The sequence below is a fragment of the Spermophilus citellus genome (genome assembly GCF_964194105.1).
Source record: "Spermophilus citellus genome assembly, chromosome: 15".
NCBI classification, from domain to species: Eukaryota; Metazoa; Chordata; class Mammalia; order Rodentia; family Sciuridae; genus Spermophilus; species Spermophilus citellus.
This window is the reverse complement of record NC_138195.1, coordinates 66122569-66150498: the sequence shown is the minus strand read 5'-3', so window position 1 is coordinate 66150498 and position 27930 is coordinate 66122569. Positions and strand designations below refer to the sequence as shown.

The window sequence follows — 27930 nt, the reverse complement described above, 5'->3', positions numbered from 1 at the left end:
GATGACATATTTACCCACTTATTGTTTTCACTATGTACTCGCCTCTTTTACACAAAAATAACATTTACAGTGGCAACTTTATTATCAAATTCAGTTTTTATACTTTGCAACTCGTTAAACAGATAGAGTGTATCACAAACCATCACCATCAAACTGGTATTTTTAAAATGCATACCCTACCCTAAAAGCACAGCTTTGAGGGACTTCAAGCAATAGTTGGTACACTATGACTGGTGGGCGAAACCTAAACTACTGCCTATTTTTTAAAAAATATTTTTTTCATAACTTCATTTATTTTTATGTGGTGCTGAGGATCAAACCCAGTGCCTCACACATACTAGGCAAGCGCTCCACCGCTGGAGTGACAACCACAGCCCCATTGCCTATTTTTGTAAATAGTCTTATTAAAACACATTCACCTTCATTTATGTATAGTCCCTGGCTATTTCTGCATTATAAGAGATGAGTAACAACAGAGACTATATCCAATAGAGCCCAAGTTATTTACCATTTGACCCTTTCCTGAAAAACAAACTGCTGACCCCTCAATTTTCATAAAAACTATAGCATTTCAATCTGTGCTACTGAATACTCAGCAAGATAAAATTCTTTGAAAAGTAAACTACTTTTTAAAGTCAATGCTAAACAGTAGGAGGCCCACATCAATGGAAATGGATAAATAGGAAAATAATCAAACTAATTCTTGACTCTGAAGTTTGATTAGTTCAGTCATCTTTAGTCAAGAAAAATAAAGAACAGAGGGTTCTGTTTATTTCCTCCTCGACAATAAAAAGTTCCAAGCAGGTTTGCACCCTTCAGAATAACCTAAATTAAAACCAAAAGATTCCCATATGCAACTGATTTTAAACGGTTTTTAAAACTTTCAGACAAATATATCACAACAGTAATTTTTCTGGAATGGATACTCTGAAAGTATTTTTAGAGCATCACAAAGACTGGCAGGATAATTCCATTTTTCCTTTCTAGTCACAGGAAGCAATGGCTCATTACAGATCTATCCTTAACACAGCATTTCAGTTTTACTGCTGTAGGGTACTGAAGAGCATAAGCCACCTATGGCTCACCTTGCCAGCACAACAGAAAAAAATATGGTAAATGTGACCCTTCTCAAACAAAATTTCATCTATGACTTTTTTTGGGGGAAGAGGCTCATACTTTATTTTGTATAGTTCACTAGCATAGCATAAAAAACAAAAAACTTCACACACTTGGAAATATAAATAATTACCCATCAGAATAATGGGTATAATCTCCCATTAGATTTTAGCACAGTTAAAAAAATTCTTATGTAAACACAAACTTAAGATAACTTTAATTGAAGAAAACATTCATCAACAATGAAATTAACAATGCTTACCATTCTTTAAACACCATATACATTATTAATATATACTGTGTATTTCCAATCAACTCCATTCTTAGGCTCAATTTTTAAGAAACACGATTTTACCAGGCTTTATACAAAAAAATACTTCACTAAGAAAGTAGATAAACTGCACAAAAACAGTACAAGTATAATGTGCATAGCAAGATAGCTTGAAGCATCTATGTATGGCTTTCTTTAAAATAAAAAACTATTAGGGGAATGGGCCCATTTGGGACCTTACTGTTATAGTTGACATATGTAAACTGTTTCACATCATTTTTAGGCACTTGCTAACAATAGTGTTCAATCCCTGAAAAATTAATTTTACCTAAAAAAAATCCACATCTGAAATAATAACCAAGAAAAATAGAAAATAACATGGGTTAAAGTTTTACATATTCTCTTTAAATTAAACAACCAGTTTTATTAGTGCATGCACAGAACTAAACTAAAAGAAAATAAATTTTTGTGACAAAACTTTCTGTGCAAAATTTACATAACAAAGTACAAAAATATGTACAGATTTAATTTGTTATATACAGAAAAGAAGCCCTGAAGTTTTCATCCAATCAATGAAAATATTATTTAACACTTACAGTAACAATATAACAAAAACCATACAACACACAATTTTGTAATATAAGAACTTCATTACCCAATGATCCAACAAAATTTGATCCAAACTTACAAGGTGAAAAATTTAAATCTATTGATTGTTATGAAAATGTTCACTTAGAAACTCCTTTGGGCATGTTCCTTAGGAATCCGTCCTGAAGTTTTATGAACTACCAGAGTCCAGTGTTAATTCTTCCCCATTTTCCAACATCAACAATTAGTATATATCTGCTTTGGGTTGTCCATTATACTGAAAAGTTGCTAACAAAAATGGTTTGTCCTAATTTGGACATGTTCAGATAATAATAGTAATTAAACTGACAAAAATATGATCTGCCTTGCTAATCGTGCTTCAAAATATCATCTCTGTTAAAAAAAAATGTTAATTTTCAAGAAAATCTATTCCCTTAGAAGTGTTTCTATGTTCCACGGTTAAGGGATGGCAACCAGGAAAAGATGGTCACTTGGTTTTTGGGAAACAGTTTAATTCAGATGAGCACACTTCTGTGCAATGGGATCATTGGAGAATATAATCAGCTTAAGGAAAACGTTGAAATTCTTTAACTGGACTTGAAACTAGACAAAGAGATTCTCTTGAGGCTGCCCATATATTGCAATGCTTGACATGGCCATTTAGAAAATCAAAATCACATTGGGAGGATGTTCCAATTTTTGACATAGAAGAGAGCTTAACATAAAACAGGGTTTACTTGCCCCATACTCTGAGCTTTATTTACGATGTAGTAACTATAGTAAGTTAAAAGATACTTTCAAAGGAGTCTAATACCCTTTAAACTGTATTTAGCAAATGTCAAGTAACTTTTTTACCCAAGCTCTCAGTATATCTTCACAAGTGAGGAGAAATTTCTCAACTCCATCATGAAAGAGCTCTCCATCTTCAGAGGAGCTGTATATATCAGATTTATAAGGCTGGTGGAAGAAGAGAGGGAATGGAGCGGCCATTACCCTCTACTGAGTCTCTAAAGAAGTAAATTGGGAAAACTTTTTATCAAAATTTTCTTTAGCCCTAACTTCCCACAAACACATCTTTTAAAAAATCAAGGTACATCTGTGCTGATTAGTTTCTTCCAAAACTTATGTGTGCAACGATGGCATTTTCAAGTACCACACATAAAGCTTTTGCTCTTCCAAAAACATATGACTTTTAAAACATTTAATTTCAGGAACTATACCAAGTAAAAGCTGCATGTAGTATCAACCCAGTGTTTTCTTCTAAGGTAATGTTGCTTTTCTTTTCCTTGGTAATTACAATACCTTATTCTAACATATTCCAATCCCGAGTGGCTTCCATTAAATGTCTCTGCCCATGACCAGCCCAAGCGTCCTGATTGTCAAATACTCTACCACAAAACCAACAATTAAACTTAGTTTTTAAAACATTTTCAGAGGTAGTTTTTACAATCTGATAATTGTTTTTGCTTGTCTTTTTGAGTGTTAATTTTAGCACAAACCTTTCTTTCACAGAACTAACATGTTTAAATGTTTTGTGCCTCTTAGAAAAATCATCATAAGTTGTTTTTGAAGGGTTATAACAAACTGGTTTCAGTAAAGCATTCATAGTTCTTTTTGACAATGAAACTTTAAGTACACGTCCATTAAATTTAGCGACAGTTTTCATCACACTCACTACTTCTGGTGCATCTGCATCAGGATGATTTAAAACCACAACTGGTTGGTTTCTCCTAGGACATTTCACAAGCTGTTTGGAACTAAAAGGGAAAAGCCGCAAAGTTCTAACTGAATCTTTTGAAAGCCTAGGTCTGCTAAATCCAAATGTTTCACGAACATCTTCAGTTTTAGCCTTTTCTTTACACTTTCTATGCAATGATGATTTTTTTCTTGGAGGTTCTTGGGAACTATCCCTAGACTTTCGTTTACAGTTTCTGTTTCTAGCTACAAAGGCAGTTTCAGAATCTTTATTTCTTACACTTGTTTTTATTTTTGAAAAAAATTTTTGGGAAGTCTTTCTTCTATTGAAATTTCTCTCAATTGTACAATTTGTCTTACATCTTAATACCCTGGCCTCTGAATGGTCACTGATACATACTGGTTCGTCAGAAGATTCAGGGCATGTTGCAGTAGAGGTTATAACAATTTCATTTGCTGGCATCAAATCATCTAATAAGAACGGTAAGGCATCTCTAGAAGATTCTGGCTCTTTCTGCTCTCCACCTATAGTCTGATTAGATGGTACACCGTCTTTCTGTGGTGAGGATGCAGAGTTGCTAACTAACAAATTATTAGCAGCAGTCACATTTAACACAGGGTTAAAAATTTTCAGCAATATTTTTTGTGATGTTCCTTCAGGTCTCTTTGGCTGTATATTTTGATAATAAGAACTATTTTGGACTAACTTAGGCTTAAGCAGCTCAGCATTATTTGGCATCACACACTTTAAAAAAACAGCTTGTTTGCCATCAGGCAAGAGGGTATAAAGTGGTGTTTTTGAAAAAATTTCATTCTGAGGTTTTACTGAATCCAAGATATTTAACTTTGTTCCCTGCTGCTCAGACAATGCATTGGGAATAGGACTAGCATTCACTGAAGAACTTGCTGATGTTTTAATAATGTAAGGGCCTTTTAATGGCAATGTATTTTCTGAGCTACTTTTTATGCTCAAACAACTGCCAATGCTGGAACAAAATGCAGGTGTTAGACAATTGTTGTTTTGTTCTACCTTTAAAAAAGGTGTTTTGCAAGGATCCTTGGTCACAGTTCCACAAACTTGAGCACTCTCAGCTTTTACAGTAGAAAGACCTTCAAGTTTCCCATTATTAAATGTCAAAATCATCCCAGGTTTCTTGTTTAAAAGAGGAGGTACACCTTGTGTATTAACTAGTGGACGTGGTCTTCCTGAAAAAACATGGAATCCAGGCTTATTGGCAACATGCAGTGGTATAAAAAAACCTTTTGGAGTTTGAACAAATATAGTTTTTTTATGTTCTGAGTTTAGAAGTGGACTCTGCATATATAAAGAACCTGAATTTTGTGTAGTGGCTCGTAGTTTGTCCTTTACAAGCTGCTGTGTTATTATTGCATCTGACTGAGTCTTAAGTAATGTGCCAATACCTGAAATTCTAGGTGTCTTCTCTGAATCTCTCACATCTTGTGATACAGATAGCACTTGTTTTTCCTTTCCGTTACATTTTAAATTCAGATCATTTGGGAGCACATCAACACCTCCATTACTAGAGAGAAGTGGGAAGATGCCTTGCCCTCTGAAGTCTTTTGAAGATTCAACTATTGTGCCTTCTCCCTCGTGTTTCTGAAATGACTGGTCACAATGAAGTGACAGGCTTTGATTTGGAATGTCAGAGTCTTGTTTTACATCAGATTTTGGTTTTAATATATCTTGAAGCAATTGGTTTACTTCAGGGGGCAAAAATTCGGATGCCTGTTGGCTCTGGAGAGAAAAAACAGATGTAATTCTAGGCATCAGAGGTGAATCGACACTAGAAATGTCATTCCAGTTAGATTTTTCAGTTACATTCTCTAAGTTTTGGTTTTCATTAGTGTACAGGTTTTGTCCCTCAATGTTTTGTCCTTTTTCTAAAACACATTGTTCTTCAACTTCAGCTTTCATTTTTAAAATTCCATCTTTATCATTTAAAAAGCTGACAGATGATAACAGGCTATCTGGGTTTGAGCTCTCCTTCCTCACTAGTGATAAAGCTGTCTCACTAACTGGTTGCTGAACTGTTTTGCTTGAAGATTCTCTCTGAAGGTTTTCACACATTGCTGTTCCTGAAAACCTTCGACGTTTATTCGAGTTATTCACTTTTGAGTAATTATGAAAAGGCAATGATCCTTGGTTGGAGGACTCAACAGGTAACTCAGAGTTGACATAATTAATGCAATAGTTGTGCATATCTCCACTGTTGTATGCATTTGGTTTGGTAGTATGGTTGACTTTGTCTGGACTTTTAATGGTAGTACCTAACACCTCAGGATGACTCTGAATGATAAGATTTCCCCATAAGTCAACATTATCTCTTGCTTCAACTTTTGTGGTCACTGACGTAGTAACCAATTCTGATGTTGTTGGTAAAGAAGATACACTTTTGCCATAATCCATTGTTGGAAACATGTTATTCTTTTCTGATATAAAAGCCATTTCTTTCTCTGAAATTACTTTCCCTGAAAGTACAGGAGATGAACATGAAAATGGAGGTGGTTTCATATAAACAGTGTCACTTGTCTCAGTTGTTACTCCTGTTAAAAATCCAGGTGTGTCCAAAGTCTGGGGCTGCAAATTAGTAGTACTGTCTTTTGCAGCATCTGAGTGTGAGGTGGGCGAGTATAAATTCTGCTTATTTGTAGGCAACAATTTTATTACAATATGCTGTTTTCCATCTACCATCTTGAAGCCCATAAACTTAGCACTATAATTAGCAGGAATTGTTATTTTATTATTTTTCACCATTAATACTGTAGGTCCTTGTAGAGCAGTCTTCAAGAAACCTGAAGTAGCATTGGATCCCTCCTCAGCTCTATTACATTGCCCAGTGGACAAAAGAGCTGGTTTTCCTGACTCCAACTCTGCAGGCTTATCACTATTCTCACAGTGTAGTCTTTCACCCTTTTCCTCATTTAAATGTTCTTCACCAAGATAGCTCTGGTCTTCAGATTTGGTCTGTGTTTTATTCATTTTATTAAGCACTTGAGTGTTTTCTTCTATATTTCTGTCACTTTCATTAGTAATTTTCTTACGTTTCCAGAATGTCTTCCTTGATGCACCTATTTTATATCTTTTCAGTATTAACTTGAGTCCCGATGAAGTGTTTGCCATCCTTTTTTCATATTTATCTTTTTCCAGTTTTTCTTTTGCATACAAGTGTTCTTTGTGCAAAGTTATAACATGTCTTACAAGATAGTCTTTACGGGTGGCACCATAGCTACAATATTGACAAGTGAAGGGAAGAGTACCAGAATGCACATGAAGGTGCTTCTGAAGCTCCCCTTTGGTAAAACATACATGATGGCATTTACCACATTTATAATGAACTTCATTATGTCTATGAATGTGCTGGACAAATGTGCCAACATCCTGGGTGGAGAATTGGCATTTTTCACATTGAAAATTACCATTAACACAATGTGTAGATGTGAAATGCTTTGTCAAATCCAATAAAGTATATACACGCTCATTGTTACAAATATCACATTTTACTAAAGTGCTCCTATGGGTTCGTCTGTGTTGTTTAAATATCTGGAAGTCATTTGCTGAAAAACTGCACATTTCACAAGGATATGAAGGCAATTCACCATGGTGCCACATTTGAAAGTGTTTCTGTAAATCATTTGGGCTATATAGAGTGCTGTCTTGGCATTTTAAACAGCTGAAATTGAGTATTTTTGCAGACATTTTTATACCCTCTTCTTCAGGTCTCTCACACTTATGAAGTAATATGCACTCCTCTACACAGCTCACAGTCTTTACACTGATAGATTTTCTTGCAGTCTGTGGTTTACTCTGAAATAATTTTCTATATTTGTCAACTTCACTTTTCACTAGGACTTCATTTGGAATATTTATCTTCGGCAAATCAATTTTCACATTTTTAATATCATAATGAAAACTACTTTCTGAAATTTTTGGTCTAGGTGCTGATCTGATAGGATCAGATATCACCTTTTCCACATCATTTTCTTTTTTAAATGTAGTTTGGTTTTCATCACAAAAAAACTGTTTCTGTTCAGATGGCATGATTTAATTAAAAATCTCAGTTTGTTTTGTTCTGAAAATCTCTGAAGTTATCTGTAATTTAAACAGGAAACGATACTGTGTCGAGACATCTTCAAAATAACCAGAATTTTCCCCACATCATTTCACCTAAAATTAAACAAAAAAACTGAAATTTTCATCACAAAATTCAAAGTAAGTTTTATATCTCTACATTCATATTAGCAGACTAGAAATACTAATCAAGCATGTATATTAAAGACACAAACCACCTGTTAAGTATGTTAAGAAAAACTTAGCAAGAAGTAATCATTTAAAGTAAAACTAAAATTCATTTGGAAGTCAGGAAAGCATACTCTAGTTTAAACTCTATTATATGACACTGGGAAAGCTTCAGCTTCTCTGCACCTCAGTTTCCTCATTAAAAGAAAACAACAGCTGGATAAGTACCCTAGAGCTCTAAGATTTTTATAGTAAACTGGTTTTAAAACAGGATTAAAAAGTTATTTTTTGAGATAGGTTCTCATTATGCTGTCCAGGCCAGCCTTGAACTCCAAGGCCCAAAGGATCTTCCTGCCTCAAACACCTAAGTAGCTAAGACTACAGGCATGCACCACTATATCTGATGGAATAAAAATGGTTTCAGAGCCAGGCATGGTAGTAGCACAGGCCTATAATCCCAGCTACTCAGGAGGCTAAGGCAGAAGAATAACAAATTGGAGGCCAGCCTGGACAACTTAGTGAGACCCTGTCTCAAAATATGATTTTAAAAAAGGTGGAGAGCTGGGAATGCAGCTCAGTGGTAGATTGCTTGCAAGGTCTTGGGTTCATGCCCAGTTCTAGGAAAAAAAAAAAAAAAATCCTAACAAGAGAGCTCTAAAAACATAAGCTCCAGTTATACCAGTTAAGCACACATGGTTTGTGCATACTATTAACTTTTACTTTTTCACTCGCATAGTTGATCCTACACATATTACATTACTCATAAGGTAATTCTCAATCCCGAAAGATTTCACCCCGAATTTTCTATTTCCTTAGTTACCCAGAGATAATCTACATTTAAAATAAAAGCCTGATTCATGTAACACAAACAACAACAAAAAGACGACATTTACTATCTAAAGTTATCACTACTAACTGGTGAAAAAATAATAAGTAGGAAAAAATTGAAAGAAACAGAAATTTCCCTTATTCTTGAAGTCTGTCTACTACCTGGTCTGGTTTCCTACCATTTAGGCTATTTGGGGTTTTTTGGTCCCAAGTACTCAGGCAGATGGGAGTAATGAAAGCCTCTGGCAGGTTAGAATATAACCATTACTATCCACTTCCACTAATTAAAGTACCTACTGGTCGTGTTATTCTAACAGGTTTGAATCTGTGTTATAATCTCTTCGCTGGAAAAATGGGGGAAAAATCAGTACTTCCCCCTTCCTCCTTCACAAGGCTGCTGTAAAAAATTGAGAAAATACACATTGGTGGGGGAACACAGCTGTGATCCCAGCTCTCAGAAGGCTGAGTAAGGAAGAGAACTAGACTCAAGACCACCCTGAACAACTCCGTGAGGCTTGGGATGTGCTAGCACTTTCCCAGCATGTGTAAGGGCCTGGGTTCCATCCTCAGAACGAAAGAAAGAAAGAAGGAAAGAAAAAGAAAACACACATAAAGATTGTTAAGAACCATTAACAAACTGTTAAGAACCATTACCTTCTGATTACCAAGTATGTTGCTGAGGTTGGAATTTGAGTACTAAAAGTTCAATAGTAAAAATATAAAATTATATTTTAGAAAACTTAGATTTTCTTATTTTTACATTCTTAAATACATAAGCAAATATTAGATAAAACTGGATAAGCTAAAGAAAATAAAGTGTAAATCATATTAAGCTCCACTCATAATGACCAAAGATCTCATGTTTAAATTTTAGTTAATCTAAATACCTAAAAACTTCAGTGTTACAGAAATCTTTTACTGAAGGAATATAATTAAAAGTCAAATTGCTTTACAGATTAAAATATCCTTATATTATTTCTCAAATCTATTTTAGGCCACATCTAAAAAAGCACATTAATGTACATGCTAAACTAACAATATATATTAGAAAGGTGCCAGCTTACTGATTTTTTAATATGCCATGCCTAATATAGTAAAATGTTAAATTTTTTACTCTAAATATTGTACTGTAGCGCTAAATGTAATTTTTACATTTTTAAAAACATTTTGTTTTTAAAAGTTCCCATGTACCTGGTGGGCACTCCATATGAACTGGAGTATTCCCTATAGAGCAGTTTCTCAACAATGACAAGCATCATAACCACCTATGTAACTTTCACCATATCAGAATCTGACTGTAAGGTTCAAACATGTGAAACGTTATAATTAAGGGTTCTTCGTTTGCCAAAGACCATAGTGTGGTATTATTACATAGATGGTATTACCTATTGCTACATATAGAGAGGACTATCATGGGGTTCATTACAAAAAGCAAACTACTTCGTATAGCAATATTACATGTCCAAAACTGTATTTCTACAAGTGCCAAAAAAAAACTATATTTTCATACTTCTAAATCCCATCAATCCCGTTTCAAATATCGACATAATTAAAAATTTTTCTTATAAAGTAACATTTCCCAAAGACTGATAGCCAGAGTGAAAATAGGCTTTTAAAGCAACTCAATCTGCCAGGTACTGTGGTGCATGCCTGTAATCCCAGCAGTTTGGGAGGCTGATACAGGAGGATGGCAAGTTCAAAGTCAGCCTCAGCAACGGCGAGGTGCTAAGCAACTCAGTGAGACTCTGTCTCTAAATAAAATACAAAAAAATAGGGCTGGGGATGTGGCTCAGTGGCCAAGTACCCTTGAGTTCATTCCCTAATACCCACCCTCCCCCAAAACACCAACTCACTCTAATAAAAACTAATAAATACTTAATAAATATCAAGTATTTTGATGGGTGCTATGGAGAGATTTAAAAAATGGTCCTTGCCCTACTGCATCTTTAATCTAAAGCAGAAAGGACATGGACATTAACACATTGCTTATTCAGTGCTGACTATCCAGCAGCTCTTCCTGTATATAAACAAGAACAGAAAATATTAAGCAGGATGTGTGGCAGCCAAAAGAGATGCCATGAAGTCCACTCATGAAAGTACATGAGCTCTCCTCATAGGCAAATTCTGCATATTCTCAGGCAGATCTGACTTATTCCTAACAATTTAAGTGAAATTGTGTTGGTTTCACAATCCTTAGCAAATGAAGAAGATTAAGAGCTCCTTGGCAGTGAGAGAGCAAAAATATTTTCAAAAAGGAAGAGAGGATACCATGAATTACCCAGAATAGTTAATACCACAGAGATGGAAAGCAGGTTCATTGTTTTTAGGAGTTGAAAGGAAAAAGGAAAATGGAACTGATTGCTTAACGGGTATGGGGTCTCCTTTGGGAAGATCAAAATATTCTGGAACTAGATGAAGGCAATGGGTGCACAGAAGATATATGTAATAAGTACCACTACAGTATATACTTTAAAATGCCAATTTATGTTCTGTGATTTTTCACCCCAATAGAAAGGGGGGAAAGGCACAAAATCTTAGAAGCATAGCTAATTAAAGTAACATAGCTTAAGAACGAAACAGTTATACCTGTGTCAATAACCTGATGGCATTCAGAAATACAGAACTACTGATAAACATAATGGCCCCAAAACATGTCAAGAAAGAGTCATATCGAACTAAGAATACCCTATTTAAAAAGGTATGAAATTATTTAATATATTTTAGCACATCAAAAAATTTCATCAAAAGTAAATGGGCTGATCAGTACAACACAACGGCACAACACACCCATAATCCTAGCCAACTAGGAGGCTAAGGCAGGAGAATCATAAATTTGAGGGCAGCAACTTAATGATATCCTGTCTCAAAATAAAAATAAAAAGGACTAGGGGTGTAGTTCAGTGGTAAAGCACCCCTGGGTTCATTTCCCATTACAAAAAGAAGTTATTTAGAAAGTTCACTTAGCTTTCTCATTTCTCTGACAATGACAAATTATTTTAAATTAAGATTATTTAGCATGTGTCTATATATGCACATCACAAATGTCAATCTTATGGGTTGGTGTCACCTTTTAACATTCTCTTGACTTTCTATAAAAACCATCCAAATATTTTTAAAAGCCTAACATTTTAGGGTCTACACTACATTTTCCAGTTTCCTGCCATAATAGAAACAGCACAAATTTCTCTGCTAGTCTATGTATTCCTATTACTTTAGAAAATATGGTTGGCTTGATTATGAATTTAAATACAGATACTGCTTACAGCTTTCTTTGAACATCCATTTATGAAAAAAGCTGTCAACAATGTGACTCAGGTATCCAGAAGACAATGAGTACATTACCATGACCAGAGGAAAGAGTCCATATAAGAAAGTAAGACACTAAAAAACATCTTCAGTACTGTTTGTAAATATTTTTAAAAGTATGATTATAGTAAATTTTATAATTCAAAATAATGAAGGGAAAGAAGAGTGGAGAAAAACAGTATATAAATACAGTATTCTTTTATTGTTTCTACTCATTTTTATAGGCATGTAAAAAAGTCAAAATACCACAAATTTAGGGTGAAAAGAAGAAAGCCCCCTTGGTATCCTCTCCCTCAATGCAATTCTTCCATGAAGCACTGTTAACATTTTGATGGGTAACATCCCAGACCATTTTCTATATATTTATAACATACCTGTTTGCACAGAAGTTAGTGCTCTCAGTTACAGATGTCCAAAAATCCAACTCAGTCTGATCTGAGCAAAACAGAATTTACAACTACTGGAGATGTCTAATACACTAAGCTAAGAGGAGGCTTCACTTAGATATACAAACAATGTAATTAGTATCTGGTATCTCTCATTCTCTTGGCTTCATTTTCAGGTTCAAGGTGATGCCAAGATGACTGGCTAACATCCTTCTAGGTACAAGACTAAGAAAAGAGCATGTTACTCCCTCAAAAGTAGACCATAAGTCTCAGCCCAAAGTTTCTTAAGCGTCAATCCCTACAGTGAGATAACTTTTTATGAATGACCAGGACTGATTTGCAGGCGGCCTTCACTAGAGCCAGAAGCATGTGAACACCATCCAATAACATGAACTGAGATTAGAGAATAGAGACTGGATAGTTCCCTGGAAAGAATCAGAGCATTATTATCAAATGAAGGATGGATAAGTAAACACAAAAGTCATACATATATATGGGGTTTTCTCAATTTATTCCTATGTAAATAGAATACTCTACATACTTTTGCAACTTGACTTCTTTCACTTTTATTTATTTATTTTTATTTTTTTTTTAATTTATTTTTTAGTTCTCGGCGGACACAACATCTTTGTTTGTATGTGGTGCTGAGGATCGAACCCGGGCCGCACGCATGCCAGGCGAGCGCGCTACCGCTTGAGCCACATCCCCAGCCCTTTTTTTTTTTTTTAACGTGGTGCTGGGGATTGAACCCAGTGCCTCATGCATGCTAGGCCAGCAGTCTACCACTGAGCCACCACCCCAGCCCGACTGACTTCTTTCACTTTTATATCATAGACTTCTTTCCAGGCCAATGCCTGGAAATACCCTTTTTAATGGCTGCAGAGTATTTCACAGAACAGATGTATTCTGGCCTATTTAATGAGATACTCACTGGTAGGACTTGAAATCTTTTCCAGTGTTTTGCTGTTATGAAGACTGATACAATTTCAGTCCTTGCATGTAAACACCCTGCACATTTACCACTTAACTATATCATCAGTCCTTTTTATTTTGAGACAAGGCTTTGCTAGGTTGTTAAGGCTGGCCTCAAACTTGTGCCTGGCAATGCATATTAAGTACTTCTGAAGGATGAATAGATTTACATTTATTCTCATCCCAATATGCACTTCTGCAGTCCTAAAAACTTGTAACATTCACAACAAAATAAAAAGGCCACACTGAAAATATAATTCAAGAGCTACTGGAAGGCTTATTAATTTCCCTATCTATTGCATAGCCCTTACCTATTTTTCATGTTTCTCTCTCTCACACAGACAATGTGTTTTACAACTACAAATATTGTCATACCTAGATGTAGGATTATCTGTTCCTTGTATACTAAATAAGATTCTGGATTTAAATTTCCCTTGGTTGCAAATTATATTTAAAAACTCAGAACAGGGCAAATTATAATCACACAAGCAAATATTCCCTCAGAGTTGGGCTCTGAGGGAATTCCTGAAGAGCTCGTGTGGTGTGGCGTGTGCCACCAAATGCCGCAGTCTGGCTGGGCACAATTCAGGAGCCACTTATCAAGCAGAAACGAACTTTATTTTTAGAACACACATGCCACACCAGCTCTTCAGGAATTCCCTCAGAGCCCAACTGCCACCACCAGCTTCCCACAAGCCTCTCATCCCCCTCACTCCTCCTGCTCTTGAGGCCGATTGGCTGGGTCATGTGGGCAGAGCCAAAAGAGTCCCCCAATGAACAACTCTGTGGTCTGAAAGGGTGGGGAAACAGCCCAATGAGCATCACCGCAGAGGAGCCAATCAGCTGGCAGCTGGAAGTTTGCTGGGGCCGCTGTGAGCCAATCATCAGCTGGCAGCTGGAAGTTTGCTGGCAGCTGGAAGTTTGCTGGGGCCCCTTCGGCTGTGGCTCTGAACAGACATCTGAGGCAGTCCTCTAAAATTAGTCCTCTAAAATTAGACCAAATCAATGGAAAAAAGTAATTGTTAAAGTGGAGATTATACATTAAGATAAAATATTTTTTAAAACTCATTGACAAAGGGCTGAAGAATATAACACAGTTGATAGAGCGCTTGCCTTGCATGCACAAGGTACTGGGTTCAATCCCTAGCACCACCAAAAAGAAAAAAGAAAAACAAAAATCACTCATTGATAAAAAATAGAAATAAAAACAGTGCTGCTGATCCATAATGGGGGGGGGGGAGGCATGGGAAGAATGGAAGAACTTGGGCAAATGGGAGGGAGGGGATATGGGAGCAGGAGAGATGGTGGAATGAGATGGACATCATTACCCTAGGTACATGTATGACTGCACATGTGGTGTGACTCTACATCATGTACAAGCAGAGAAATGAAAAATTGTGCTCCATTTGTATACAATGAATCGAAAAGTATTCTGCTATCATGTATAACTATCTAGAACAAATAAGAATAAAATGCAAAAAAGAACAGAATGTTACCCCCCCTCAAAAAAGGAACATTAAGAGAACAAAGAAGAACTCTAAATAAATATAATAAACACCAGAAGCAATGGTATATGCCTGCAGGCCAGCTACTCAGGAGTCTAAAGCAGGAGAACCATGATTCCAAGGACAGCCTGGACAATATAGGTAATATAGCAAGACCCTGTCTCAAAAATAATAATAAAAGAAATAAAAAGCTAGGCATAGTGGCACACATCTGTTATCACAGCTTCTGGGGAGGCTGAGGCAGGAGGATTATAAGCTTGGGGCCTGCCTGGGCAACTTGTCACAAAAGGTTTAAAATTTTTTAGAAAAAAGTTCAGGAAGTAACTCAAGGGTAGAATGCTCCTGGATTTAATCCCCAGTACAAGACAGGGAGGAAAAGAAGGACAGGAAGTAGAAGGTTTAAAATACAAGATAAAAATAGGAGAACCAAGAAAGTTAAGAGAAGCAATTCAGGTCTAACACCACAGGAATGGAGAAAGAAAGTACAAACAAAAAGAGGGAGGCAATCATAAATTATTTTTTACAGTACTGAACTGTAGAAAATCAGTTTCCAGGATAAAAATGTCTTCTATATGCACAGCAAGGCATATCATATGAACCAAGGCATATCATTGCAAAAGATTCAGAACAGTAGGGCAAAAAGAATATCCCAAATGTTTATAGAGAGAAAAACAGGTCATATAACAAAAGTTCAGAAATTAGAAGGCTCCAGACTTCTCACAACAATGGGAAGACAAAAACAAAGCACAATGCTTTCAAATCCTGAGGTAAAACTTCCAACTGAACATTCTATACTTCACCAAGCTATCGATCAAGTGTAAGGATAAAATGAAGACATGAAAGAAAAATCTCAAAATTTACCTGCCAGATACCCTTCCTTAAGAAGTTCCTAGAAGATACATTCCACCCAAATAAACAGTAAAGGGAAATCCCAGTATAAAAGCTGGGCATCAGATCACATGTTCCAGGCAGGTCAAAGATGAACACTCATCATTAAGAACTTCACACGGTCTTTTCAACCTTAGCACAGAATTCCCAGGTGAGCCAGGCCCAGATCTCATCTGTATTTGACTTGTGTTGATATCTATTGATGGTTTTTCTGTTTTCCTTTCTATGTTCCTATATTCACACTGTGACTCAGCATGTAACTTGTCACATGGTGACCTCAAAAACCAATTTCAAACCAGACTACTCATTCTTCCAGATATCCAATATCTGTCCACACTACAAACCCATCAGATTCTGATTATGGTGAGCCCTCAAGTTCCTAGGATTCACTCTTGACTTAATACACCAACATCCCCCAAAGGGCTCCCTGTTAACTACCACAAAAGCTAAAGCTAGACTATGGCCCAGGTGCCTTGTTCACCTTAGCATCCCCTGGGAGCCTTCATCTAATACCATTGTTACTTTTCATTGCATAGCTAGATGCAAGATTTAGGCTTATTACCAAATTTTCAAAACTAAAAAACTTGGAGTTAATTCTTATAAAAATACCAAAAGTGTCAGAATAGCAATTTCATATGGGTAGGGAGGATAGAACCAAAGAGAACACATTGGTTAACTTAAAACAGTTAATATAAAGGTTATTTGTTTTATTATCTAAGACGTGTATATTTTATGCATTTTTATATAAATATATCTGACAATAATAAAAACACATTACAAAATGGGCAAAGAACAAAGTCACAGAGGACTCTTAAGTGAAAATATGGGCAACATCCGTAGAATCCAAAACAAATTAAAATAAGAAAAATTCTGCCAATCGATTGTTACAGATGTCACATGTTTTTATTTTTTGAGGTGCTGGGGATTAAACCAGGCCCTCACACATGGGAGGCAGGTGCTCCAACACCAAGCTACATTCTCAGCACCGACATGTTCTATAATTTCTTTCTTTTTTAAAAAATATATTTTTTTTTAGTTATAGGTGGACACAATATCTTTATTTTATTTGTATGTGGTGCTGGGGATGGAACCCAATGCCTCACGTATGGTAGGCGAACACTCTACCTCTGAGCCACAGCCCCAAACGGACATGTTGTATATTTCTAATGCCCACTGTTGGCCAGTGAAGAAAAAGAAACAGAGGATGGGGACTGGGGTGGGGAGAGGGAAGAAGATGTAGGCACTGAACTGACTTGTAAAGATATTTATTGTGAATAATATTTTTAATTTTTAAAATAAAGGAAGTTATAGATTAAGGCATGCAATACATTTTTAAATTAAAAGATCCTCATTTCTATGTCATTTTTGTCAGAAGAAATATTCAATGACTATATGTTTGTTAAACATATTTGACAAATCTGGGCTGGAGTTGTGGCTCAGCAGCGGTAGAGCGCTCGCCTAGCATGTGCAAAGCCCTAGGTTCAATCCTCAGCACCACATAAAATAAAATAAAAGGTATTGTGTACAACTACAGCTAAAAAAATAAATATTTTTTTAAAAATAGACAACTCTATATAGAAAGACATTCTCCAAACTACTGATGACGTGTTAATTCTTTAGAAGAATGACAGCATGGTACAGCATAAAAGAAACAAACCAAATCAATAGGGAGAGATCATTGGCTTTCCCAAGTACCCTCACTGAAACTAATTACTCTGATATTGCTTGTAGCCATAAGCCTCTACTGAGGTCTGCCTGTATGTTCTTGCCCTTGAATTTTAGGAATCCCTTTTCCTTAAAGTAATTCCTCCTTTCAGCTTGAACTAGTAATTCACTTTGATTGCTATTACTTAGGACAGAAAGTTGATAGATCAATGCTAACTGTGTTTATTTCACAAAAGGGTAGGTTCTGTAAAGGTCTTTTGAAGAGAAGTAGGGCTTAAACATGTAAGAAAGAAAGCAAAAGCAATCTAAACCTGAAAAACAGAAAAGTTGGAAGGAAAGCATTTTTCTCTCAAGTGCTAGATCAAAGAAAGAATGAATGCATAATGGGTGGTTAAGTAAGAAAGACTACAGAGGACAGATGTGAACTTGATATGAAAGGTAACTAGGAGCCATTGTTAGTTTATGAGGACAGAGAAGTTTCAAAAGCAGTTATTTCAGAAATATTCTTAGAATGGCACCAGAAGGCAAGATAAATTGGCCAAAGAGTAAAAATAGAGGTGAGAAAATTAGAAGACTAGGGCTGGGGATGTGGCTCAAGCAGTAGCGCGCTCGCCTGGCATGCGTGCGGCCCGGGTTCGATCCTCAGCACCACATACCAACAAAGATGTTGTGTCCGCCGAGAACTAAAAAATAAATATTAAAAATTCTCTCACTCTCTCTCCTCTCTCACTCTCTCTTTAAATAAAAAAAAAAAAGAAAAGAAAATTAGAAGACTAGAGTAACAATTAAAATTAAAAATGAGGTTGGGCTGGGGATGTGGCTCAAGCGGTAGCGCGCTTGCCTGGTATGCGTGCGGCCCGGGTTCGATCCTCAGCACCACATACAAACAAAGATGTTGTGTCTGCCGAAAACTAAAAAATAAATATTAAGATTCTCTCTCTCTCTAAAAAAAAATAAAATAAAAAATGAGGAAACAGGGAAGTAGCAATGTTAACATACGACTCTTACACTGGGTACAAAGAAATTCCCAAAGCAAAATGCCAAGGATAAGGATGATTTGAACAGAGTGAATCAAAAGGTACCATTCCTGGAGAGTTATATTGCTCTTTACAACAAAATAAAAAGCAAAGTCATTCTACAGAGCCTAAAAAAGAAGACTCTATGTGCTACTAACTACACTTTAGATGGTTAAACACTAACAAAGAACTAAAAAACTCTGATTTTAGCACAGCCATATTTGTGACTTAGCATGCAACTTGTCACATTACACAGAAAGGAAAACAGTCATGATTTTTTTTTTCTATAACTACTGCATTCTTGAGCTACCTACTCTTTTCCTGTAGAGATAAATAAGTATGAAACACTTATATATGACTGGAGATCAAAGTAGCTTGCAGCAGGAAAAATTTACTGAAAAATACAAGAATCTAGAAAACAAAGCAAAACAAAACAAAACAAAACACCTCTAAGACTATTACTTTCAAAGCAGAACTTATATAAGTGCCCTTGAATAGCTACTGTCTTCATAACTTGGAAAAAAACTGTTTTTTTTTGTTTTGTAGCTATTTCAAGTTTTTAAAAAATTCACCAGAGGAACTAATGCCTGTTATGTTTTAAATAAGAAAAAAAGTTTTGTAGAATTGACATACATAACCAAAGCCAGCTCCCTTCCAATCAATGTGGCCTAAAAAGTAACTCAAACACAGATAATAGAAATGTAGGCTTAAGTATGCAAATGTAATTTAGTGTACATGTGAGCCACATCCATTAAGGTAGGATGGCATGAACAAGTTTAAAATTAAAGATTAAAATACACAGACACAGTTCCTGATTCAGGGAAACATTTCTCATGCTATGAACTATGATACATAACTGTTTAATATAAAAGATGCTTACCCACACATACATGCCTTAATTTACCTTGTTCATGTTGTTTCCTTTCACCAGGCATGTCATTCCCTTTCCTCTAACTAAATTCAGTAACAGTTGAATATTCCAATTCTCTCCTACAGGGACGTGAGACTTAAGCAATACTCACTAATCTTTCCCTTTCTTAAATACTTACAAAAAGGGTAGTCAGTGCTCACCACCTTATCACAATCTGGTTCTATTTTATTTGTTTGTTTGGATATTTTTTGGTAGTACTTGGGATTGAACTGAGGGCCTTGAGAATGCTAAGCAAGCGCCTACACGGAGCTCCAGCTCCAGTCCTTTTTCTTAAATTTTATATTTTGAGACAGGGTCTCATTAAGTTGCCAAGGCTGGTTCTGAACTTGTGATTCTGCTTCAGTCTTGCAAGTAGACGGGATTACTGGCATGTGCCTTGGCAAAATGTGTTACATTGTTATGCCATTTCATCTTTTAAATTTAACCTCCCCAGATTATTTATAAACTTATATAACCTTTTTTAATTTTAAATTTAAATTTGTCCTAATTAATTGTTTTATACACACACACACACACACACACACACATATGTTCTTTGCTGTAACACCAGCATCTGGGATAGTGCTGGACTTTTAGGTGGCACCATTAGGTACCAGTCTTTGTTCTAAGCACTGGGAATACAAAAGTCAATGAAGCAAACAAAAATCCCTCCACTCATGGAGTTAACACTCTACTAGTTATTTAGGTGATAAAGTAAATAAGTTATATATAATACATTTAAAGGTGACACTGTTTTCCCTGCAGAAAACAATGAAGCAGGGAAGAAAAGACAGAACCAGAGAGTTCAATTTTAAATATGAAGTCAGGGAGGCCTCACTTAAAAAGGTCTTATTAGGAGCTGGAGAGTGATGTGGAGGCTTTGGGTTCATCCTCAGCAACCAAAACAAAAACAAAACAAAAAAGTATTATTGGAGCCAAAATTTTTTAGTTATAGACAGAGACAATACCTTTATTTATTTATTTATTTATTTATTTATTTATTTATTTTTATGTGGTACTAAGGATCAAACCCAGTGCCTCACACATGCTAGATAAGCACTCTATCACTGAGCCACAACTGCAGCCCCCTGGAGCCAAAATCTTAAGAAAATGAGGGAGCCAGTACTCCAAGTAGAGAAACAGTAAATACCAAGACCCTGAGTGTACAGCATGTCTAGCCTATTTGGGAAATACCAAAAATATCAGCACAACTGAACAAAAGGTAAAGCAGTAAGAGTTAGGTCAAAGAAGTAACATGGGAGCAGTTGTGTTGGTACACAGCTACTCAGAAGGCTAAGGCAGGAGGATCACAAGGTCAGTCTGTGCAACTCAGCAAGAACCTGTCTCAAAATAAGTATTTTAACAAAGGGCTGGGGATGTGGTTTAGTGGCAGAGTGCTTGCCTAGTATGCATGAGGCCCTCGATTCAATCACTAGTACTGCTTCCTCAAAAAATAGGGCTTGGGGCTTGATGGACGATGCTGTAAGGACTTTGGTTTTACTATGTATGAGATGGGAAGCTAGTGAAGCAGAGAAGTAACATGAGCCAAATTATTTTTTAAAGAGATCACATTTCAGCATTTAAGAGGAATCTAAGAGCAGAAGCAAGGGACCAGTTTGAAGGTTAATATACTACAACTATCCAGTTGATGAGATGATGGGTCTTGATGAAAGCAATAAGGCATGGTAAGATTCTGAATATATTTTGAAAAACATGACCCTTAAGATCAGCTGACATACTTTCTGAGAGAGAAAAAAAAAACATATCAAGAATAACTAAAAATTATGACCCCAGTCACTGGAAGAACTGAGTTGCTCTTTACTAAGGAAAAAAAAAAAAAGGGACTATGAAAGTAGCAGGGAATTATATCAAAAGGTCAGTGTTAGTTGTGTAAACTTTGAGATGTCTATCTGACATCCAACTGGAAATGTGGAATGTGTAACTGGATATAGAATATAAAGAGGTTTAGGTGGAAGATAAAATTTTAAGAGTCAAGAAGAGATATATGAATTTATATATTTGGAACAGGATGAAATAAGCAAGAAATAAGTACAGAAGACCAAAGTCTGAGCCTTAAAACATTACAACACTGAGAGGAAAAAGATAAAAACCATCAAATGAAATGGAAAATAAACAGTGAAACTAAAGGTAATCAGAATGTAATATTCTGAAAGCCAAATGAAGAAAGTGTTCCCAGAATAAGGAAAGAATCAATTCTAGTAAAATGAAAAAACTGTAAAAGAAAGGAATGAATGCAGTAACAATGCCTTTCAACAGGTCAGAAAGGATAGAAACTAGTGAATAAGTTGCAATTGAACTTGGAAAGGAGCACAGAATCATTTGTAGTAACTAGAGAGGAGAATAAAGATGTTAGCAGGTAGGCACACAGGACTGAGAGTTTGTGAAATACCTGATTAAGTCTACCACAGAGATTGGCACACTACAACCTGTGGACTAAATCTGGACTGTGGCCTATGTTGGAAATTTTCATTGGAACACAGCCACACACATTCATTTACATATTGTCTGTGACTGCATTCATGTTATAATGTCAGCTGATAACTGTGACAGAAACCATATGGCCTAAAACATTTACTATCTGGCCATTTATAGTAAGTTTGCCAACTCTGGTATAATGGAATATTTCAAATGATACTCTCCAAATTGAGGGTCAGATAAATGGCTGTGAGGGGAAAAAGTAGGCAAGGGTCTAAAACACAATAGCATTTAATGACAAAATGACATATTAACCTCTATACTACTCCTAGTATCCAGCTCAAAATGAATTTTATAAGCAATCAAATATTGCTTCAGTTTTATTCTTTGTTTCTTTTAAAATATTTTTATAAATATATTGCTACATTAGTTTTAAACTGGCTGTATTTCTAAAGAGGGTATGGTTTTATCTGTTTATACTGAAAGATCTCTCGAAAAGGGTGAGGTAAGAAAAAAATATGTATGAAACATACATTAGCATTCCAAGTTAATTACTGTTTTTTAAAAATTCAAAATAGATAAACAACCAAGTTTTTTCCACAATGAATGACTTTATACCATTTTGTTACATTTACTTTATGTTTTACCATCCCTAAATGGCATTATCTTAAAAGGAATATAAGCATTTTACTCAAAGAAACCTCTATCTAAGTAAAAAGAAATGAAATTCCTGGTTGGCTTTCTAAATGCCACACATATTTACCTAAAAAGTCAAATCTTATTTGCTACTATCTTCTTACTCCCCAAAAATAATGTTACAAAGCAATCTCCACCCCATCTTGAGTCAGCCAATAATCATTTCCAACTCCACTGTTTCTTTAATTATTCTCTGTTCCTATCAAAACTCCACTTACAAGTCAAAACCCATGTATAGTTATGATTCCTTTAAAAAAAATCCTGCCTACATGGGCCAACCCTAATTTCCTTCCTAAATGAACTCAGATTTAAAAAAACAACTGTGCATTCATTTATCTGTTTTTTTGTGTTGTTCCCTACACATGAATTTGTATTCCTTATCTGAAAGCACTTAAGTTCTTCAAACTCCTCTAATTCTTACTGAAATGTTAAGCACAGCACTGATTATTCTCAACGCATGTTTGTTGGTCTGTGTAAACTAAATATATTTCTTAAATGTGCTATATTAGATAAAGTCCACCATCCACTCAGCCTCATTCAGAATCTTAACCATTCAGGCAGCTGCACATACTTACAGGTAATAGACACTCAATAACTGTTTGTAAGTTGAATGAAGGAAGAACTAAATGCACGCATGAATGATGAATAAGTAGTAAGTGAAAACCATCTTTTATAAGGTAGAGGAAAGAAGCAAATATATGGAGTATGTGAATGACCATGCAATGCACACACCTTAAATTTATAAGGGTCACATAATCATAAGAACACTTTTTGCTGCAATCCCATTCAAATCAATTACACATGGAATTTTAGCCCAAGGGTCTATGTTCCCTGAGACTGAAATTGGCACTCTATCACTATCCTTTTCTCATCTCTATTGGCTTCACATTCCCCCTCTACAAATGGGATTCACATACACATGGGAAAGAATGTCACTAGCTCCCTCCCAAATTAATAACTTCAAAGAAAAGGGAGCTTCTTTCCACTTTCATACATCAATTTCAAAGAATTCTAATGGGCTCTGCTTGAGTAAGACATAATCACTGCTGTAACTGGGATGAGTTATAATACTGACTGACAGCTCACCAACCACTCAGAATAGTGAGGGTTGTTTCCCAAATGGTGCAATACTAAACAGACAAAAATCTGTATGTCTTCTACCAGTCAAAACCTACAACCCAATTTTCAACAGGAACTAGTGATGCTTTACTGTATTTTGGAGTTACTTAACTTTTTATAAAGCCAATACTTGGTTTTAGCTATTACTATCTCTTGAAATGAGATTCCCCCTGGGAAGCCTATTTAATTCTTTTAAGCTTCTATTTATTTTATGGGGTGTTATTGGGGATTGAGCCTGGAGGCCCTTTACCACTGAATTACATACCTAGCCCTTTTTATTTTTTCTTTTGAGGCTAGCCTCCATCTTGTGATCCTCCTGCTTCAGCTTCCTAAGTAGCTAGAATTACAGGCTTGCATTACCAAGGCCAAGTATTTCTCCTAAGCACTTTCATTTTAATATTTTGACACTTTCTCACACAGCCAGACCAGGGAATAGGTTTATTTATTGGGGGGGGGGGGCAAGCACTCTATCAACTGAGCTATATCCCCAGCCCACAGCCAGACCAATCACAACAAATTTCTAGTCAAACTTTGCTCATAAATTTTGCAAGATGAAACAATCCAAATCATTTGCTAAGTCATCATACAGCAGTCTCTTATTTACTTCACTACATCCGAAGCTCTTGTTCTAAGCACTTATATTTCTTTTTTTGAATAATGTAGACCAAATATGGAATAAAATACTCTTAGTATTCAGCATTAATTTCTCTACTCAGGAACAATACAGTACCCATGTAAATCTCCTAGCAAGAGGCTCAAACAAATATTATAGAAGATGTTATTCAAGTAAAAAACATTGATAAACTGGTACCTCAACTCAAACTTTGTTGCTCTCTACTCAAAATAGTTGTCATAAATTTTTTGACAAAATTAAAAATTCATGCCTTTGTGAAAAGTGGCCCTGAAAAAGAAAACCATCTGTGAAGATCAAGGAGGAACACAGTTATGATTGATAAAATAATAATGTAGGGTGATATGGTTTACTTCAGCTCTTCAGCTGTTACATACATAATCTTTTTCCTCATTTAGTGCTATATTAATGAGTATATTTAATACCTTTGATGAGAGGAATTTTAAGATACTGAAATACCCAAGAATTCTGGGATTTCAAATATCTTAAGACCTATCAAATACAAACAAGGACATCTGTGTGTGAGGAGTAGATAATCAGTACAAGGGTAAAATATTTCTCACTACATTTCCATAGCTTTCCCTCTAATAACATGGATTTATTACCAGATTTTTGTCTTTTCTTTTGTCCACACCAGGATATTCAGATGACTGTCTCCAGGAAATTAGTAATAAATCTATAGTGATTCCCACACCCTTTTCTGACTCATAATGTAGATGCTATTAATATAAATACATATTTCATAATTTTTCTTAGGTGCACTACTTAGCACTGACCAGACCAAAAACACAGTCACTTTTCTGGCCATTTATACAGCTATAAAATAAGTTTCTATCATTTTTATCTCCAGTGTTCATTATTCAGATGCCTCTATTACTACCTCTACATTCATAAAAATGACAAATCTAAAATTCATCTTTAGAGCTTTAAGAAAAATATTAAATAATAAACTATAAGACCAAAAATTACCTTTTGGTTTCTATTAAAAGGAAAACCCATGTATAAATAATTTATTAAGACCAAAAATAAAAAATTTAACTTATAATTTTTGAAAACTGATATTTAAATAACTATTTTAGTTTAATCCAGTATTAAAACACATGAACTTACTATGTAACAAATCAAATACTCCAGGTATTTCAGTCTTTACAATACCTCTTTCTTGAAGGAATAAAAGGCACACAATTTAATGCTTGGACAATGTCACAATCAGCAACCGTGATCAAAGGAAGAAATGATTATCTGCAAACAAAATGCAAGATTTTAAAATTTTGATTACAAAAACTGTTAGTGAAACATTTCTGTACTCAATTCGGTAACATTTCACATTCAATATAGCATAATTTTGAAAAACCACCTCTCTGAACCTATACATATTACATTGTCATTGATATCCAGTGACAACATTATATATTTACAAAAGTTACAACTCAAAGCTTGGAATCAATCTAATTAATATCTTTATTTAATATGAGAGGGAACATTAGTCTGGCCCAACCCTGTTATCCTACTACCATATTACCTCTTAACAATTCTCACTCTGGTATAATGTCCTATGAAAATTGCTCATCATGTGAAGTCAATATCCCATTCACTGCCTACACACCTGGATCAGATAATAAGTAAAATTTCAACATTTTGTAATAGTCCTTTTTTTCTGATTATAGTGTTTTGTCAATAATCTTTTAGTAGAGTACCTGAAGGAATCTAGGCAAAATTCAAGTCTCATATAATTAAAAAAAAAAAAAAAGTTGTATTAGTGCCTTAAAGCACACAATACTCCAATGAGAAAAATTCCAAACAAATACAAACCAAAAAATAACAATAAAAAGTACGTTAAAAGGGTATTGTAAGTTGTATTTTGAAGTCAAATTACAGATACAGGCTAAAATATTTCTCTTCATATTTCAAAATAGAAAAACTTTGGGCATCATAGGATACTATTACCAGAAAAGACAGGATATGAAATGTAACATAGTAAAAATCTGAAGCACTTCTACGTTCATACAGTAGATATTCACTGTGGTCACTGTCCTTTTATCTTTTCATACAACCATATATAAAATGTTTTGAATCGGTAATTACAATTTTAGCAAAAACCAACGTGGTCTACTGTTTACCTTCCCCCACAAAATGCCGGTGCCCTGAAAATATTAATGCAATATAATGTCTGTAAATTTCAGGGGAAAAAAGATTTGCTGAAAGAAAATGAACCGATTTGTATAGATCTGGAGTTAAACTCTGACAATGACAAGGAATTTCCATGAGTCAATTAAAATGGTAGTTATCTATTCAACCTGAAGATATTAACTTTATGCTCAAATTAAACCTCTTGCTGCAGAAAAGGCAATTCAAACAATATCTGTAGATTATGACTAATATGCACAGACTCTCAAATTAATTTCCTAACCTGATGTGTTTGTTGTCTTCACTGTTCATGACTAAGACAATCATACAAAGTTCAACATTCTTATGAATCCTTTAAACACTAATTCCATTTTCCTAGAGTTTTTTCTTTTCTTTTTTTTTTTTAAGACTTCTGGTAAGAAACTCAACCATGTTTTCACTAAAATGGTTCACAAATACTAAAAGACCAAATTTTAAACATAAAAAAGGGAAACCGAGCCTCAACTTTTGTTTTCAGAACTTTAAAGATACAACTGTCTCACTGATCTACTTAAGAGCTAAAACATTTTATCTTACGTACATTCACCCCCATATACTTTAAATTACCAAAGACACCTAGTCAGAGACTACCTACTCGACAAAGAGGACACCATGTTAAGAACAGTTTCAAAATGGACACTTCAAGTGCAAAAAAGCCAGTTACACCAAAACTCATCTGCCATTGAGTGTGGTTGGGGTCTACAGGTAAGAGCACCTTTGCCCAGCTCTTAAGAGGGCGAGAAGGGTGCGAGCGCCTGGGAGCTTGGCACCTCTGCAAGAAACAGCCCCCAATGACTATAGACTGAGACCATAATAGGGATGCCGTCGAGTCGGGCTAGCGAACCTACAGCTCGAGGGGTGGGGCCTGAGGGGTGCCCATGCAGTCTCGACGAGCCGCGGTAGCCGCCGAGTGGTGCTTCGAGCGCCGCGCGCCCCGCTTCGCCCCAAACACCGCGCCCGATAACGCCCCTTCCTCCGGGGTTCCGCTGCCCCCTTGGGCGCGCGGAGGCACACCGTGCCGCGCTCCCGCCCAGCCCCTAGGATGTGGGAGAGTGGAGAGTCCCAAAAGCTCAGACTTAAAACAACCCCCAGCTACGAAGCGAACCGACCAGCCCTAACAACCTGCAAAAGCGCTGTATAAAAAGACTGACTTCTCCAGAAAAACTTTGCAGCAAGTTAGGCGGAAGCGCTGCATGGCCGGGACTATTTTAACAGGCACTTCCTATCACAAGAGGCGGATCCCCTAGCCCGTATTGGGGACCCGAGAGCCCCCACAAATTCGCTCTTTGGCTCCTAGCTGGTGCTCTAGAAGTCCCGGCATCCTAGCCGGTTTGGGCGGTCCCGCTCACAGGGAATACCTGTCGTGGTCCCCATTGCCTGCGAGTCCCTGATGGCGGCCATTACCCCTCCATCCGGGTATTTCCGGAAAGCCGAGCGCAGCGCTATCGGGAATGCACGTTGCGGCGGAGGGATCCGCG

The 27930-nt window shown here is 36.0% G+C and overlaps 2 protein-coding genes across 4 annotated transcripts in view; both read right to left on the bottom strand.

Annotated features, from left to right (window-relative positions):
• DNTT (DNA nucleotidylexotransferase) overlaps positions 1–25431 on the bottom strand; it is a 201764-nt gene extending 176333 nt beyond the window's left edge. Inside the window, exon 1 of the mRNA XM_081268312.1 lies at positions 25397–25431. The gene's annotated coding sequence lies outside the window, so the exon portion shown is untranslated. The remainder of the gene's footprint in view (positions 1–25396) is intronic.
• On the bottom strand, positions 93–27858 carry ZNF518A (zinc finger protein 518A). 3 transcript variants are annotated; one of them, XM_081268310.1, is made up of 3 exons: positions 27811–27858; positions 25442–25528; positions 93–7856 (listed from the first exon to the last, which is right to left on the bottom strand). In XM_081268310.1, the coding sequence occupies exon 3, from the start codon at positions 7728–7730 to the stop codon at positions 3279–3281; it is 4452 nt and encodes a 1483-aa protein (XP_081124436.1). In that variant the 5' UTR covers positions 7731–7856; positions 25442–25528; positions 27811–27858; the 3' UTR covers positions 93–3278. The 3 variants fall into 3 exon arrangements, with proteins under 3 accessions (XP_081124436.1, XP_081124437.1, XP_081124435.1); XM_081268311.1 differs by lacking the exon at positions 27811–27858 and adding an exon at positions 27297–27758; XM_081268309.1 differs by lacking the exon at positions 27811–27858 and having other exon boundaries at positions 25397–25525.
• Positions 27859–27930: the final 72 nt, after the last annotated feature.